Raw genomic sequence first — 17,780 nt, 5'->3', positions numbered from 1 at the left:
GATTTCAAAAACACACCAAAAAAAGCTATTTTACTACTTTTTAATAAATAGATTATTATTCTTTTAAATAATTTTATTATATTATAATTTAAGAAATCAATAATTTATAAATTAATAAAATTGAATATGAAATCCAATTTTATTTAAAATCTTTATAAAATATAATATATATCTTTGAAATCTTAATATCAAAAAGTTCTTGAAAATTCGCTTATTTTTGCTATAAATTTCAATAATCCAAAATCTTGAAACTTTAAATCAATATTTTATAATAAATAAATTCTTTAAAAATAATTCGAATAATTTTTATAAAATAATATATAAAAGTTAATATAAAAATATAAATATTTTTTTAATAAATATATGATTTTTATTAAAACTAAATATATTTAAATAATGAGTTTTGGTGCAAAATAGCTATCGACCAAGTAGAAGTGCCCTAGTACTGTAGTATACTCCCAGAGACAGAGCTTTCTAGCAATTGATTATGATGGTGTGAATCTATCGGCGCTAGACCGCTGTCCCGCTAGCTATTCTAGGCAGTATTCATTAGATACACGCCTAGCTCTTTGCCATGGATTCGATAATAACACTCTTTTACCGGGTAATCAATACTGGCCGCCGGGAAAGGATTTGTCTGTTCGCTCTCAATGCCGATACATCACATCTTTCACTGGTTTTTCAACACAAGGCAATCGTCAAAACTGTACTCGATTCGAGAATATTCTTTTGTTCTTGAAAGGTGTCTTGGGATTCCGAATGCTGTCTGGCAACAGAAGACTCTTTCTCTTTCTGCCAGAATGATTAATTGGGCGCGCTCTATTTTGCTAACTACGAAGTTTTCAATCCTCCAAGTTTTCTCTTCTACTGCAAAGACGTCACTCGTGGCAACTAATTTTAAATCGACTGTCTCAATCAAAACATACATCCTCACATCTAGTACCTCGGATCAATGATTCCAATTGGTGTTTCACCTATTATTATATTGACGTTGGCGCCAGACATAGACGATCACTCCGTTGCAATCTGTTAATTGTCGATCGCTGCCGCTGACCGAAACAAGCTTATTTACAAACTCAAATTATAGGGAGAGTCAAGAAAGATCGTAAAAAGTCTCGATCTCTTTTCTACCTCGACCTTCAATTCGATTGTGGACCTCAAAATTCCGGAACACTCCGACCGAAGCCCTTTTATCGCTATGCTATACACTCAGACTTAGTGGTTTGAGTTGAGGGTACCAGCGGGCTCATATTTAGTCTCATGAGTTTGAAGACAAGATACGGAATTGCCTTGAAATTGCTCTTATCAAATCATCACTCGTTTGCTAATTCTAATCCCATTATTTTTGCTCTGCATCATCGAGCAGAACAACGCGGGGTAGGACTGATAGGAAGCTAGGCCCCCATCTATGAGTACAGTGTCTCTCGGCGGACCGAAAAATAAATTATTGTGAAGCTGAAGGAGAAGATGATTTGCGACCTCACTAGTGTCGAGTTTAGTTGCTGCTTACTGTGGCATCTGGAGCATGGAATGAGCAGGTTGAAATCGAAGCTGGATTCATTGGTATGTCTAACAAAGAGGGACATGTCATGCAGTGGTGGTATACAGAGTAGTATATCTTCCCCATGATTTTCATTGTGATAAATTGGATGATACTAGATTCAAATTTCCGATGAACATATGACTCAAGATACCGCTGTTGATCATTCAATAGTCAATTGGTCTGTAGAAATTCTGCTGACAAAGCATCCTCCTCAGCAAAAGATCTCCAGTTCCCCTATTTTTAGAGGCTCTAAACAGCCTTTTTGAAGAAGCTCGTTCTTTCTATCCTAAGTGAAGCTTGGCTTCAGGCACCTGCCAGGAACAAATTCTTCAATTGATTTTGTATTGGATCATGGTAAAGAGCGCGAAGAAAAAGGAATGATTTCCTTAATGAGAAGACTTGTATATATTGGTTTCACCTATCAACTGAACGATTTATGTTTCACCGGTTTTCAAATGCTAAACCTACCTGTATTCTTGATTGATCTCGATAACGTCAATGAGATTTTGGATGCCCCTGAGGGAAGAGTTCGGCTAGAATAGGTAATCTTGGTATAGGTTCAGCCATTAGTTTGCCAGGGCATTCAGCTGGTAGGCGACTTACTCTACATCTCAACACTCCCTCGTCATCCTTCCTTCATCATCATTGCATTCATCCATCACGATACCAAGAAATCTTTGAATTCAAACATTACACATATTTCACGATGCAGTATTCTTTCATTGCAGCGACCCTAATGGTTGGAGCTGTTACACCGTTCCCGTTTGTTGCTAAAATGCCTGGTGTCGACTCTAGTCTATTACATAGACAACAACAGCAGCAACAAGGAAATTGTTCTTGCCCATTCAATGCAAATCACGTCAATGCTCCGGGTATTTCAGATGCTTACCCATATAACGGTGCTAAGGATGGCCTTCCAGGTAAAGGAAAGGGAGGCTATCAGGTTCCAGCTCCTGGGGACACTGATCATCAATTCATCGCTCCAAAATCGACCGATATTCGTGGGCCTTGTCCAGGATTAAATGCGGCTGCCAATCATAATTTTCTTGCTCGAGATGGCATTACAACATATAATGAACTTGTTGATGCTCAACAAAATTTGTACAACGTTGGCTATGAATTGGCCAACCTTCTTGCTGTTCTCGGCCTTACATTGACCGATGGCGATATCGTAACTGAGAAACTTTCCATCGGGTGCGATGCCACCTCAAGAACGTATTTCCTACCAGCTACTCATGGTTCAGAACCGGGCTTGAATGCACACAACAAGTTCGAGGCTGATACATCCCTCACACGCAACGATCATTTCCTTGCCGATGGCGATAATTATTCATTTAATGGAACACTTTTTGGAATGATGACGGAAACTACCAGTGGAGATTACAATCGTGACGGACTTGCTAAATACCGAGCACAGCGTTACCAACAATCCCTCAAAGACAACCCATATTTCTATTTCGGTCCCTCTTCTCTGCTCCTCTTCGGCGCTGCCTCTTTCTTGTACGAGTTGATGCCATCTGGAACAAAAAATTACACGCCAGACTATGATACAATTTCTTCATTCTTCGGTGCCAAGCAGGATTCAGATGGTTCATATTCTTTCACGGGCGAGGAAAGAATCCCAGATAACTGGACAAACCGTGTCACCCCATATTCCCATACCGACGCCACAAATGAGATCCTTGCTCTATATCTCCAAGAACCAGTTTTGTTCGGTGGTGCTACCGGAAATGGTGGCTTTGATCTCATCAACTTTGGTTCCATCAAAAACGGAACATTGATTGCAACGCCTGGTTCTTTAGAGGCTTCTTGCTTGCTCTATCAACTTGCTACTCAAAATGTTCCTTCTTCGTTGAATAGTGTTTTTACTCCCTCTATCAGCACACTTGAATTTGTTATGAAAAAATTGGGTCCTTCGTTTGGAAATTTGGGATGTCCAACTGCTCTTGCATAAATTTTTCTGGGGATAAGATGCGGGGCTGTTCTTTGTATATCTAAGTATAACTGTTGTTTGAAGCTTCGTATATGAAAATCTCGTTATTGTCGGATATCGTATCATGAGCGCTTCAATTTAAAAAGAGAGGGAACGAAACGCATCTTCTACTTCTATTCTAACATATACACACCAATACCCATATTCTCTTTGTTTGTACAGTAGAATATACGAATTTCATAAACATTCACGTCTTTGAGAAGATTGTTCGTGACACCATTTGTCTTTAGGTCAGACCTGTGACTAAATTGTGATACCAGAAATCAATAGCAATGACATTTACGATGCCATTTAGTACTTCCGACGGAACAAGAGTCTCAGAACCATGATTCCAAGTCTGGAAAACGCACTCACTATGGAAAGAATTAACATTACAAGCAACATCTTTTCCCATCAGATCCAGTTCCCATGAATACCAAAACCCTTTTACCCTACCATCCATATTTCATCTTGCAAAACCAAATACCTAAATATAATACACTTCACACCCCCCAACTTCGCAATCCACGGCGTCCTAATCTCTCACTACGGAAACAAATTAACTCTTAAATTCCCCGACGGATTGTGGACATTTTGTTCTCAGTGGTTGCATGATGACGACACGTCATGCACTACACCATCTCAACCCCCCCCCCACACACAAACTAAACTTCCAAACAGATCTTTCTCTTAAAAAAAAAGCGGTTCCTGCGCTCTGTATACATATCGCTACAACAATTATTGCCATTATTCAAAGCCTACATATTTCCAGGACGGGAGCGAAGAATTTATTGGAGTTGGGATGGAGTGATGGAGGGAGGAGTTTGTTTCTGGGTGTGTGGTTTAGGGGATGGACGAGAGTGGTGGGGAGGAGAGGGAAGGTAGGAAGGGAGAAGAAAGAGGGGGTGAGGTTTGGAGATGGAGAGGGATGGGAGGCGGTTAGGTTTGAGATTTCGGGGCTTAGGTGAGAGGATTTGAATGGTGAAGAGGTGAGAATGAGAGTTTATGATGCGTTGTTGATGGATTCTAGGCCGGGGATCGTCAGGATTTCTGATATTCCGGAATTTGAAGGTGCAAATGGTAGCGAGAACAAAATTCTGGTAGCCAGAGTGATAAAGGAGATATTCGGCAGTACCTTCGCAGCACCTCCAAATTCCACAAACGAAACAACCGATCTACACGACCCTTACAAAACTCCAAGCGAGATCGAAGTACAACTTCCACATGCCTTCGCCTCTCAGCACCTTCTTCCCCCCCCCCCCCCCCCCCCCGCATTCAGGCCTGCACCACACTCACGACCGAAAGCACCCACATCTTCGTATCCCGTACCGCCATCTTCTTCACCCTCGTAGAAGAATTCCGCACCTCCTCCTCTATCTCTCCTTCAACCCGTTTCAATCCCCAAAACACTTCCTCACTTCCTCACATCTCTGTTCCTACGACGAGTATCCCGAAGCACGCGTCGTTTATCAAAAATTCCAGACAATCGGGAAGAGGAATTCTCATGCGGTGAAAATTGTGATAAAGCCTGGGGAAGTGTTTGTTTGGGATAATTTTAGGATTTTACATGGGAGAGAATATGGGGTTGTGAATCCGAGGGTTTGCGAGGAGGAATGGGTGGGGAACAGGAGGTGCTGGATGTGGGGAGAGGGGCGATGATTAAGAGATTAGTGGGGTTGGGGATGGAGGAGATGTAGTTGGTGCATGTGTCGGAGAGATTGTGGAGAGTGATGATTGGGATTTTGGGGTAGAGGGGGTGGCCGGGGTGGAGTTGAATGTTAGCTGTAATAAATTTACAATCTTGACGGATGATTCTTGGAAATATCCGAACCTTTACCTTTTTAATTGAAAATATGATCTCTCCACTCATTTTTACTATTCCACACTTAATCAGCCCAAATAAATGAACCTCGTCTATTTAAAGAATCGAACACAAACAGAATGCTCAAACTCCCAGGCACCAAGAACATCACGCCTTAGCGAACAACTGATCTGCAACAACAGTGCATGTGATGAAAGTTTGTACCAAACCTCAGCAGATATTAATACAAAAAGACCAGACCCAATGAACAAAACTTTATGCTGCATAACCGCGCGATGCTCTATTCACCTACTTTAGCGAGGCTCCCCTGCAGAAATCGCCCATGCCTCGAGGTATATGGGCGGCTAAACATCATTGGCTCTCAAGCATCCGACTTAGCCTCAAAAATTCCCGAGATTTCGGTAAGACAGGATAGACTGGTCAATTATGCATTCAAAAAGAGGCGTTTGGCCGCATGAAGGGTTGTGTTATGAACTATGGGTTTCTGACCATAGATTTAACGCAGTGTTTCATTGAATTCTTGCGGTATTTTTGTGGGTGAGATATTTGAAGAGAAGCGCCTCGCGCGAGATGAGAAGGATGAAACCGAACCTGGAGATGCGTGACGCTCAATCACTTGAGGTTCGTTCAAAGCCACTCAAGTCTGTTCTACCAGGAATTTCCTTACAGTGAAGCTATTTCATAGAAATTGCCATACCGAGAGTCTGGTTCAGGGGAAGGGAGACTGGCAGGCAGATGTAAACTTCGCATGTATAAAGAAATAGGCGTTTGCTTCAGTTTGATCATTAGCAGTTTCTATCTTCAGTATCATCATTTTTCATTTTCTCCTTAGCAGGTCTTTTTCCATACATTTTTTATTCTTATATATATATATATATATATATATATTAAGCATGCAACGTCGTCCTAATGATCGTTTCCGCCCGCATGGCCTCGTTACAAATCCAACTGCCGAAAACCTTTATAAGCGCGCTCATATCGGCACACAGGGAATCCTGGAGGCAAACCCGAAAGAAGCTGAGACCTGTGCCTTTATGTCATATCTCATGAGCAGGAATTTCAGTTTGCTTGATGACAGATACTCAGTTGCTGCTGAGTGGTATCCAGACCCAGATCACGGAGAACAAGCAGACATAGTTGTGAGATACTGCCAATCGGGCGACCAAACGCAACAAATTCTTATGATCGGAGAGTGCAAAAAGACTACAAGAACATCGCCCTATTCTCTGAAAGGATTAGAATGGCAAGCTTACAGATAAGTCGGGTACCCCACTTTTGGGCCACCCCCCATTTGGGCCACCTTAAAAAAGCTTACCGCAAGAAGGGATCTCTCTTATTTATTCTTTAATAACTTTACAATACTTAAATCAATTGATTTGAAATTTTGATATATCATTATTTATATTATGTTTAAGATATGTACCAAAGTTGATATTAGTTTGACTTTATATATAGTAGTGAATAGGCATTCAATCCAATAAGCTGCTTTGGATTATAGGATTCTGAGGGTTATTTTTCAAAATTGTATAAATGATTACTTATCTTATCAAAAAGGTATATAATATATACAAAAGATAACTTTGATTCAGGAAAAACGATTAGTAGATTGGATATTAGTCTAAAAGTTCTTAGATACTAATTCTATATATCACCAGATTTGTAAAATTAGGGAATACCTTTTTGATATTAGGGAAAGTGATTTTATACTTGAAAAGCGATAGGTTACAGGTTTTCTTTAAAGAAATCCAGAGATTAGTATCAAAAGACAATTTAGAATCGATTCAGCATATGTCAACAATACAACTGTCAATACTATTAATCAATGGTTTTCAAAGCTGGATTTACCCTTAATTTGTTATATTAAGCCTCAAAATCGATACAATATAAATAAAGCAGATATACAAGAAGGCTAGGGACTAAATGGATTAGTCCTAGGAAGCTCAAAACATTGTTTTATTCAGAAAAAGCAGTCTGGTTCTAAAGCTTGGATGTTACTTATAGAGTATATTTTAGCTGTAAAAAGAGCTCTTGATTTTCTTATTATATTAAAGGGAAAATCAGTATAATAATAATAATTTCTAGTTGATTTGAGTTTCTATAAAGAATGGTATTTTATTACTATAGAAAATAAATAAATTACAAACAATACTGTTTTAGAATGGCTTAAAAAGATATTTATACCTCAAACAACCCTCTCTTTATCAGATAAATCGAGATTCCTTATATTAAATGGATATAGAAATTATGAAATTACTGAATTCATATATAAATATTTTAAGAACAATATATATCTCTTATTTCTATTACTATATACATCATACATCCTATAGCCTTTTAATTTATCTGTATTTTTACTCTTCAAAAGAGTATACAGATACTATCTCAATAAATTGGCTTTCTTATTGAATTCCGGAGTATTAGGAAAACCAATTTCCTTATATACTATTAGAAAGTATGATTAGATGATTTAACAAAGTATAATATACTATTTAAATGGAAAGCTTTAGGTTTATAGCTTCTAAATTGTGCTAAACCTATTATATCAAGATTGTTATTTGAGAATAATAATAAGGAAGTTATAAATCAGAAATTATATTCTGATAATGATTCTGTATATTAATAGAATAAGGAGTTCGCAATTTCAACTTTTAAAATATTTCAAAAAGCTAGTAATTTAAGATTATATACTTATATATTGATTCAGAGTAAAGAGATCAATCTTTATACTTATTATTAGCTTTTTAGAAAGATTATTAAGAAATTTAATACTAAAGATTATAAACTTCTATAATCTGAATATCGAATAAAGCAATTGGAGTATCAATTGGTATAAATCATTTCCAAAAAAAAGTATAAAATAAAAACTAATCCGAATTTGAAGTTTTTTAAGATTAAAAAGATTAGAGAAACACAAATCACAACAGGAAATCGTAAAATTGATATAGGAAATACTAATAATAATAATGAAAGTATATCCTCAAGTATTTATTATAATACCAAATAATTATTGAATAATTAATATTTTAATACTATATAATATAAATTTTTAAGATAGCCCAAATAGGGGGTGGCCCAAAAGTGGGGTACCCGATTTATTGTCAAATGTATTTTCAATCCATGGAAGGCCGTGGTAAAGAGGAGATCTATTCCGCTACAATGGCAGGGGCTCATGTGAGGTTTTGGAGGGCAACAAGAGACCGGAACTTTGACTGCACACAGAAGGTACCTGGCAGATTCCGTGGGCATTGGAGCGACCTCGAGACAGGTGTTATCCTTGATGTACCAGATGCAAAATGGGTTAAGTACCGAGATGTCGGACAAAGCTCGAATATTGGATATTTTGAGTATTGTTTCCGATTGATCAAGCTTAACCCCCCAACCGAAATGGCAAGCGACCGAGAATTTGGGTTGAATTTGAGCAAAATGACAATCGGAGCTGCTACCGGGAACCCTCATGTTCTTACATCAAACTTGCGATTACCTCCAGGAATAGAAGAAAAAATGGCAATCGTGAACGTGAATCGCGAACTGTTTGCAGGAAGTAACACATCTACTGCGCCAGCATCATCTTCTAATTCGGCAAATTCTGCCGTGTATCGCAACTCATCAAACAGATATGAGCAAGCCTCTTCCAGCACCTCAAGGGCACCGGCGACAGGCGCATCGGGTTCAAGCCGCGCATATCCAAGAACAACACATAGAAGCGAGCCCAGCGCTTCATCTACATACAGCACAGTCAGACCAACTGTTGCCACGGCTTCAAGTCGTGTAGCTGCGGTAGCTCCCTCCCGCAGCGAGCGCTACTCACCCGAGAAGGAAGTCCGTAGTGAACGCTCCACTCCAGAGTCTGACTATGGCCCGCATAACAATTGGGGCGTGAAACCTATCGACCACTTTCCAAAGGAGCGAATGCAAGAATTGGAGGCAAAAAGAAGAAAGCGGGATTTGGAGATGAGCGCGGGACGCTATGACAGTCAAACAAATTCAAGCTTCTCGGGCGATCAGTATCGTGATGAGAGATCCATCCGCCATCCCACCGAATCAACGCGCACAGCTGCCACAGGATATTCGGTTGGTAGGCAAGGAGACAGATACCAAGGCACAGACAGCTCAGGTCGTCAACCATCCACGAGTCTAATTTCCGCCGGACGTCCGACTCACAGTTCGAGTGAGAGGCGAGATCCCGGAAGGATGAATCCTGCAGGGCCTTCTCAAGCTAGTACAAGGTATGACACTATGCCTCCAAGAGCCCGACAGATTCTTGTTAGGCCAAAAATTACTCGAAGTAACATCGAATTCAATACTGGGCTTGGTATGAACGACTCAGACCCAAGAGACTGGAAGGATGGAAATGTTGATGGAAAGCGTGCGAAAATCTTGAAGTATGGTAGTAATGAGTATTATTACTTGATTGGCAGTGATGGAAGACCAAGATAGGGAATTTTGGAGGCGTTTTAGGGTTCTTGTCATTTTTAATCAATTGTTTAAGGGTGATTGAATTTCATTCTTGGGGTTTTCTTCTTCTAAATTTTGAGTCGTTTTAAGTTAATCAATCTTGTACTAATTCGTATTCCACTGGAATCCTTGATAAATCATCGAGTCTGGGCTGCCATAATCTAATGGAATCCCATTCGCTTGTGAACCACCATGCAATGCGCTGTATCTGCATGAGTAAATGCATTGATCAAATTTATGGAAAAACTTACCGCGCCAATTTTATACACTTCGACTTTCCAGTCGAGATCTTTGCTTTGCTTGAAAAGCAATTCGAGTCCATGACCGCAGAACTGTATATCTCGCACAAAAGGCTCTGACTTGGACGAACTGAATGCAATTTTAACAGGAGGTGGTCCGATCCAGTCATAAGTGTCATATATAGATATATGTTTCGAGCGTTCCGAATCCAACCACTGACCCAAGACAACTGGGGGCATATTTTTGTCCAAGTAATGAATGAGCATACCAATGCAGCGACCATCAGCTCTGCAAATAGTGATCGACTTGAAATCTTGAATCTTGGCATCATTCATGAACAGAGTCCTCCCAAGGAATCCGATTAAAGGCCGTACTGGATCACAAGTCTCGTAACGAGGAAGCGGGATCTCATCGACTTCGGTTAGATTGTCATCGCCTATAACACCCAGTCTTCTGATTTCAGTTGAGTTTTCAAAATAAAAACCGCTAATGCAGCCACGGTGCTTCAACATCACCCAACGATAACTAGAATATCTAGTTGGGCCAACGTATGGACCGAAACTATAATCTCGACCTAGCGTCGTACGTATCTAGAAAACATAAGCATAGACGTTAGCAAGTTAAGAGATGATAGACATACCAATAAGGAAGGCACAGATTCAATCGCACCATGTGTTTCGAGTCGTAGCCAAACATTTGATATGCGCTCGTCTTTAGCTAGGGGAAAATGTACGGCTACATTCCCACGACTGCCTACTAAATTTGATGTTGTCGGAAAATGTACTTCAATGCCAGTGATACACTTGGACAAAAAATAAATTGTGAGACTCGATGCGTATACTTCTTGAGCTGTCAACGGAATAAATCTAAAAAATGCTAGTGCTGGCTGTCTCTTGTGATATAATTCCTCTGGCTCAAACAGGGTAAACAATTTGCCATCGGCATCGAACGTTACTTCGGGGTGGTCTGGTCGATCCCACATCACCTGCCTTATGGTAGGCTGATGGTTCGCCGCCATCTCTTCTATAGTCAGACCCTGGAATGTTAAAATTGAATACCAGAGGTAGATACAAGGCAAGCTTACATTATAGAAGCAAACCAAAACGTCATTATCGAGTGGAACTTCCCCGTACCAGCAGCGATCAGTGTGGGGGAATGTTCCCATCCATTTCGATTTCCAGTTTTGACCTAAAAGTCTGATAGAACAGATGCCATGAACACTGGATACGACCTGAATGCCGGTAACTGTTTCGACTATTTTAATTCCAGAGCTGGGCCCGGGTCTGTTTTGTGTAGTCAAGGTTCGTATGTACTGTGTACCATACATGTTGATAAAGCTTGAATTGATGTAACAGCCTGGTTTTAATGTGAGTTCTCGTACGGCTGGAGCTTGAATCTGACGGGCCAGTGTTGATGTCTCTCCAGTCAAAAGCATGAAGGCTGAATATGCTGATGTATGCCCTACAAAATTCCAGATTCGCGATCGTAATTCGGGAGGGAGTTTCACAAGTAGTAGTGGCTGAAACATTGCAGATCTATCGTCAACGCTTGACAACAAGCTATCGTAATCAATCTGCGGATAGAGGTTGCCCTTCACCTCTGCAGGCATCTGCCAGGCGGTTGATGGTTCGAAACTTGTGCCCATCTCATAAAGAAGTTTCAATTTGTTAGGTCCGAATTCCCAGGTAAAAATTGAGTAACACCAGTCATGAAAGCAGCAAGCACGTCTGTCTATGGGATCATCGAGCTGAGGAGCTGCCTTGATGTTTATGTTCCTTGAAGGAGACCAGCCAACTAAGGGCGCTTGTATGTCATTTCTCAAAAGGTCAACTACCTCTGTTATAGCTATCGACTCATCTCCATCCTTATTGAGTCGTAAAACTATCGTGTTTCAGTAATCACTTCTCACTAGTCATCGAAAAGAGAACATACCTGCGCGAATCTGTGATTGCCATAGCTCATCCATATTTTCTGAACGCCATTCTTGATATGAAATTGTATCTGGCTGGTTTATGGAATCAAATACAGGGAATCGAGCTCAACATAAAAGACAGTACTCGCTCGCTTTCACAAAGGCAAGAGGTACGCCATCATCATCATTCTCCTCTTCCTCTTCCACTTCATCTTCATCTTCATTTTGGTAATTCAACACTTCGTGTTCGGATTCATGGGTCTCGGACTCCTCCTCTCTTTCATCAACCGCATTTTCAGCGGGTATTTCGACTTCATCGTACGGGGTGACAAAATCAGAATTCACTATCTCGTTATCGTCGCGTGATTCCTCGGTCAGTGTAATCGAATCTTGCGAGATCGCACGATGATCATTTGCGCCATCCATCGCTATATTTTCGAAGATATCTGGAGGATCAACTTGCTCATTCGATGTGCTATTTGATATATCCATATACTTATCTATCTGCCGTCGATTGAACCTTTGACAGAATTGAACGTAATGTCGTACGGCTTGTCAGGGCAACCTTACTGTAATCGATAGCGCGCGGCTACATCACCCCCCGCATACTTGGGTACAATAAATGTCAACCAACCATTCAACATCGGCGGCGGAATGCGAAACACTTTGTCCAAATCACCAAATACGTGTGATCTTTCCCTTCTATTGGTCGATTCAGAAAATTCTAGTATTATTGATTTAATTACTGCATATCACGATACCAAACAAAGTCCTACTGGCATTGCTAACATCGGCTTAAATCAATAAGGTTATCTATTTCCGTAGCCAGCGATCGATTGACCCAGGAAATCGAATACACAAGCCCAAAGACACAGTAATACAGCGTCAATAACAATTCATCCTCTTCCTCCAGCCCAAGTTTGGTGAGTCTATAGAGGCTGTACACAATTCATGCAAATAATCAAGTGTTAGGTTATTCATGCAATCAAAATTCGCTGGTCGAGTACGAAGACACTCAGCTGTAATTCAGACAGCGTATGTTAATATTCGACTTTGATCCTGGTCGAATACAAATAGCCATCTTCAAGAATCGTTCTTCTGGATCAAACTGCGTTTGATATGAGCGCTCGCAGAAAATGCGTTGCTTATTTGAATCATGCATTAATATTAATAATCGGAATTATTACATTGGGGATTGAGGTCTAGCAACAGTGCTGTGAAGAGGTGACATTACGAGAAGACACGACTTGGCAATATCATACAAAATCGATCTCAGGGCCAGAGTATGAGATTGGAATGGAAAACTCTGGAGCCAGAAGATTATGTTCTTATAGGTTGGAAATTCATTTTCTATGATATTTATGTTCCAGTTACGTTTTGGATTATGCTATACTACTTTTCATAATCCCGACAAATGACCTCCTTCATTTGCATACCATTTGCAGGCTGGCCACCTGGATTCCAGAGGCTAATAAGATCCGTGGAGTCTGTGAACCACCAGGCAATATGCTATAAACCGTCAGTAATGTTCGTTAAGAAACTATTACGTTGTGGATTTCGAACCTCTTCAAGAGCAAGATCAAATACCTGTACTTGATCATTCGTATCAACAGGTGAAAATTCTTCCTGTGTGAAACTGACATCTACCACAAACCCTTCTTCGGAGTTTCGAACCGTGCCGATCGGAACATTATTCTCGAAGGCGGAGGATGGCTCCTATCGTATATGAATTGATACTTCTGGTTTATACCATTGCCCCAAAACTACAGGCGGTTTGTATAGGTAATTTATTAGGATTCCCACGCAGCGTTCATTAATCCTACATAAAGTCACTCTCTTCATTTGGGAAAACTTTCCAGAACTAAAATAAAGACCAAGATTACTATATTGGTATTTTGGAGGTCGTTGTCTTGGTGTCTCGTAGTGAAGTAGTGGTTGTACAGGCTCTACCTCATTTCCATCACTGATAATGTTGAAGTTCTTCAAGGTCCAGTCAGAATTCTGAACACAAATCCCCGTGATCTGTCCTTCAAATGTTAAACGATACCACTCGTAGAATCCGTACTCGTCATGAGGTATATACGGCCCCAGATGGCATGTCCTTCCATGTGTCGTTTGAATCTAAAGTGGTGTAAGCTGTTAAGTACCAGGAGGGAAGCTATTTGTATAGAACTGACAATCAATGCTGGTTTGTAATGGCGCTGAAATCTATTTTCCCCAAGCTTAATCCATACAAAAGATATGCGTTCATTGTACTCCAGAGGTAAGTGGAGAGCCACACCACTGTAAACTCCCGTGAGCTCCGTTTTTTTCCCATAATAGGCTTCCACTCCAGTAATAAACCCCTTGTGAAAGTGAAACGTTATTCCTGTAGTATATTCGTATCCCCTATAGAATGGGATATATCTGTATAAGCCATACCCATCCCGACGAATAGAAATCAAGGAAGACTCTTCCTGAGACCATTTAGGTGAATTAACTCTATCCCAGATACCGCCGTAGAACCTTTGCCTTTGGCGTACATCTATATTGAGAACCTGCCAGATTTAGTTGTTTTATCGAGTTTTTGAGTAGTAAGATACTAACTTTGAAAGTGTAATGGAGCTCGATGTCTCTGCGGAATTCTCGTTGGGCATTGACATACCAAACAAGACCAGATTTAGGGACTTTACCAACCCAACAAAAAGATCCATCCGCACTGATTATCTGTATTGCACATATACCATGAGTGCCTATTGCGAGCTTGTAGGAGCAAGCAACTGCTGAGTCGGTGATTGGAATTGTGGTTGACTCAGAACAAAAGCTCTGTATATAATCAGTACCGAAGATCTTAATCATTTTTGGAACAAGACGTGATTCTGGGTATAATGCCAAAGTAAGGCTTGCTGGACGATGCATCTGGTAGAACAAACGTGATGTCTCGCCGGCCACAATCAGAAACGAGGTATAAGCAGATGATGGACCGACATATCCCCAGATAAGTGCTCTCAACTCTAGGGGTAGCTTCGACAAGAATAAAGGTTGGTACTTTGGACCAAGCTCAGTCATATCTGATAACAGGTCATTTATGACAGCCTGGTCATACAAACAAGCTTCGGATTCTGCGATATTCTCCCACGCTGGGGAGATTGAAAGACTTTGGCAAACTTTATGTAAAGTAGCATCTTTATACTTTCCCAGCCTCCAACGAAGAATCGAATAACACCAATCATGAAAGCAGAAAGCTTTACACCAAGATGGGTAATCTGGATTTTGAACTGTGTTTAAGAGAATCTTGGTCGATGAAGAAGGTATCGATGCCACAAGCTCATCTTGAGTAGCACCTTCTGAGAAGGTCATCACTCCCGTTATCCTAATATCTTCTTCTTCTTCATCATCTCTATTTATTTCAATGACTAAAGTTGGTGTCAACATCCATCAATACACTTGAAAAATATACTCTTCAAACAGCTTACTTACCGGCACGGAATTTGTATTCCCATGGTTGTACTTTTCGTCTTTGTCGCCATCGCCATAAAGTGTCAATACCTGAATTTTCTGAGAAAAAAGGGGGAAACTGGGCTTGACATAATACACAATACTTGCACGCCATCCCGATACTGCGTTGTCGCCGTACTTTTGGAAAGATCTCCTCCCCTAATGATTGCCTATAAAGATTCGACTGTAATCTCTCCAGAGTTGCATTTTCATTGCTCAACACACGATTACGTTCCTCGTCTTCCTCATGTGCAAAACTTCCCTGTGCCGATGATGGACGTGACATTGATGTACCCTCCATTAAATTTTCGATCAACGTATGTTCTTCGTTATCTGTATTCTCAAAGCTCTTTCGAGATAATGATCGATCGGATTCGCTCACAGCCAATTCCATTGTCGAATATCGTTGATCAAAATATGTTCGTGTAATTTGTTGTAGAAGAGAAGTCATGGACGAGGAGATGGCAAGTATATGGGCGCCTAAGTCACGTGTTTATTGTGACTGTCTTCGATTGTAGGTTGACTCAAACTTGAATCAGTGGCTTATGTGTCAATGGCTTGGAAATCTTGGTGCAACTCCAAGGTCTTAGAGGTTGTTTACAGAAACGATCGGTTTAGACTCTACTTCTTCCACTCTGTATACATAAGTCACATGAAGATTTTTGAAAAGAATATTTGATATAGCTCATCCAGTCGTACACAAAAATGACTGCCACTGACCCCAATGAATCATAATTGTGTGCAACTCGTCAAAAAACTAGATTTAATACATGATATTTCTAGGTATAATCACCCCCTTATGTTTTCCAGAATTCCTGGTCCGTTGGTCAACACTGATTCCAGTCACAACCGAGTCATCTCTTCCATGTATCTTCTTTATGACCCCTACAGCAAATTCTCCATAATCTGACATGAACTCCACAAACTCTCCTCTATCAAGCAAAACATTAATATGAGTCGCAGCAGTTGTAACCAGGGCTCTACTGAGTACAGACCCAGGAGCATTTTCCCAAAGAAACTCTGTAGCAGCAGTAAACTCTGGAGTATTCCAATGCTCTCTCAAACTTGTTGTAAATTTCTCATGTGCTAGGCTTTTAAGAGCTGGGATAATGTATTTATCGGCGATAATGTACACTTTAGCATTGAAGAGTAATGATGATGGTTTCGTAAGGGGAGCAACTTGAGGAACCGTCTGTCCGAATCCTCCAAAAGCCGACCGCCTTATTTCATGTCGTTGGCCCCATACATCCACGACTGTGTCGGTCGGCTGTTTGGGGGGACTCGAGGGCGGTTCAACCTGCGAAGCATCGTCCGAAGCTTCACTTCCCAAGGCTACCTGATCATCATAACTTCCACAATACAAATACTTAATCATCGCCTCCACAATTGGCAGCTCTTGGTCACTCATATGGTATTCGCCCTTTGCAGCTTCTTCCTAGAGTTTGGTGAGAAAATGCACATCACCTTGATCTGGACTGTTACATACCCAACGATCATCATCCATAGCTGCAGCAATCACCGGTGATCGGATGCAAACTACCGCGCGATGAACATCAAAAACTTTCTCTTCGCAGCGGATTTTCATATCTGCATATTTTCCCGTATCGTATAGGACTTTAATTGCGTCGAGCGCGTCCGACGTATTTGTAAGTTGGCTTTCCATAAGGTGCTATTTCTAAATGAGGTAGAAAGTTTTGGCTCACAGCGATATTAATGACACAATAATCGCAAGAATCACCAGCGCCTTCAGCGAGCCATTGCGGGGTATCACTTGAGTTATATCTCCGCTGAGGCTGAGGTTGCACCAAATCCTACCTTGAAAGACCTGCAGACAGCCTTGTTTTGCAGAAACTTGGATGTCCAATACGTCCATATCACCAATAGATTGCTTCTTCGTCTGAAATCGCACGCTTTTGAATGGATAAGAACGAATTCTCGATAACCTATCGATTGATCCGATACGCGTTATCGACGTGTTGGTTGGTGTACATCCATCATCGGCGCGTCTCATCAAATCGACATTGATGAGCTTCGAGATTTTGATCGGTGGCTGAGAACAAGCTTACGGTGCTCTAAATACCCCTCTTTGCGTGACTTTCGCAAGAGTATGTATTACTTTATAGGCGAAAATGAGCAATCTATACAACATAACAAAACGACATTCAATACCCCTCTTTATATCCTCCATCTCACTCTCGAATCTTCAAATAACATCCCCATCTCGCGGAAACATTTCCGTCCCCACAAACCCCTCTCGACCCACCATCCCCATCCCTCACCAGAACCCACCACTCCAAGCTCCCACGACTAGATACCTACTACACATGCATACCACTGCCCCACCAACTACTCAGCTCAG

The 17,780-nt window shown here is 40.8% G+C and overlaps 6 protein-coding genes across 6 annotated transcripts; 3 read left to right on the top strand and 3 right to left on the bottom strand.

Moving 5' to 3' along the window:
• Window positions 1-2,249: 2,249 nt before the first annotated feature.
• Window positions 2,250-3,497, top strand: EAE98_003309 (uncharacterized protein; the record flags this gene model as incomplete). The annotated part of the gene is made up of 1 exon (XM_038950929.1): window positions 2,250-3,497. The coding sequence occupies one exon, from the start codon at window positions 2,250-2,252 to the stop codon at window positions 3,495-3,497; it is 1,248 nt and encodes a 415-aa protein (XP_038812393.1).
• Window positions 3,498-4,510: 1,013 nt separating this feature from the next.
• EAE98_003308 (uncharacterized protein) lies at window positions 4,511-4,867 on the top strand (the record flags this gene model as incomplete). The annotated part of the gene is made up of 1 exon (XM_038950928.1): window positions 4,511-4,867. One exon carries the CDS (start codon window positions 4,511-4,513, stop codon window positions 4,865-4,867), a length of 357 nt encoding a protein of 118 aa, XP_038812392.1.
• Window positions 4,868-8,493: 3,626 nt separating this feature from the next.
• On the top strand, window positions 8,494-9,774 carry EAE98_003307 (uncharacterized protein; the record flags this gene model as incomplete). Its single annotated transcript, XM_038950927.1, has 1 exon — window positions 8,494-9,774. The coding sequence occupies one exon, from the start codon at window positions 8,494-8,496 to the stop codon at window positions 9,772-9,774; it is 1,281 nt and encodes a 426-aa protein (XP_038812391.1).
• A 112-nt stretch (window positions 9,775-9,886) lies between these two features.
• Window positions 9,887-12,436, bottom strand: EAE98_003306 (uncharacterized protein; the record flags this gene model as incomplete). The annotated part of the gene is made up of 6 exons (XM_038950926.1): window positions 9,887-9,994; window positions 10,044-10,622; window positions 10,673-11,068; window positions 11,117-11,913; window positions 11,965-12,037; window positions 12,119-12,436. 6 exons carry the CDS (start codon window positions 12,434-12,436, stop codon window positions 9,887-9,889), a joined length of 2,271 nt encoding a protein of 756 aa, XP_038812390.1.
• An 833-nt stretch (window positions 12,437-13,269) lies between these two features.
• On the bottom strand, window positions 13,270-15,815 carry EAE98_003305 (uncharacterized protein; the record flags this gene model as incomplete). The annotated part of the gene is made up of 6 exons (XM_038950925.1): window positions 13,270-13,453; window positions 13,532-13,660; window positions 13,682-14,065; window positions 14,122-14,481; window positions 14,531-15,339; window positions 15,404-15,815. 6 exons carry the CDS (start codon window positions 15,813-15,815, stop codon window positions 13,337-13,339), a joined length of 2,211 nt encoding a protein of 736 aa, XP_038812389.1. The 3' UTR covers window positions 13,270-13,336.
• A 369-nt stretch (window positions 15,816-16,184) lies between these two features.
• Window positions 16,185-17,084, bottom strand: EAE98_003304 (uncharacterized protein; the record flags this gene model as incomplete). The annotated part of the gene is made up of 2 exons (XM_038950924.1): window positions 16,185-16,856; window positions 16,908-17,084. The coding sequence occupies 2 exons, from the start codon at window positions 17,082-17,084 to the stop codon at window positions 16,185-16,187; spliced, it is 849 nt and encodes a 282-aa protein (XP_038812388.1).
• Window positions 17,085-17,780: the final 696 nt, after the last annotated feature.

Source organism: Botrytis deweyae (genome assembly GCF_014898535.1).
Source record: "Botrytis deweyae strain B1 chromosome Unknown BDEW_006, whole genome shotgun sequence".
Taxonomy (NCBI): Eukaryota; Fungi; Ascomycota; class Leotiomycetes; order Helotiales; family Sclerotiniaceae; genus Botrytis; species Botrytis deweyae.
The sequence above is the reverse complement of the archived record's forward strand: the minus strand, read 5'-3'. Positions and strand labels throughout refer to the sequence as shown.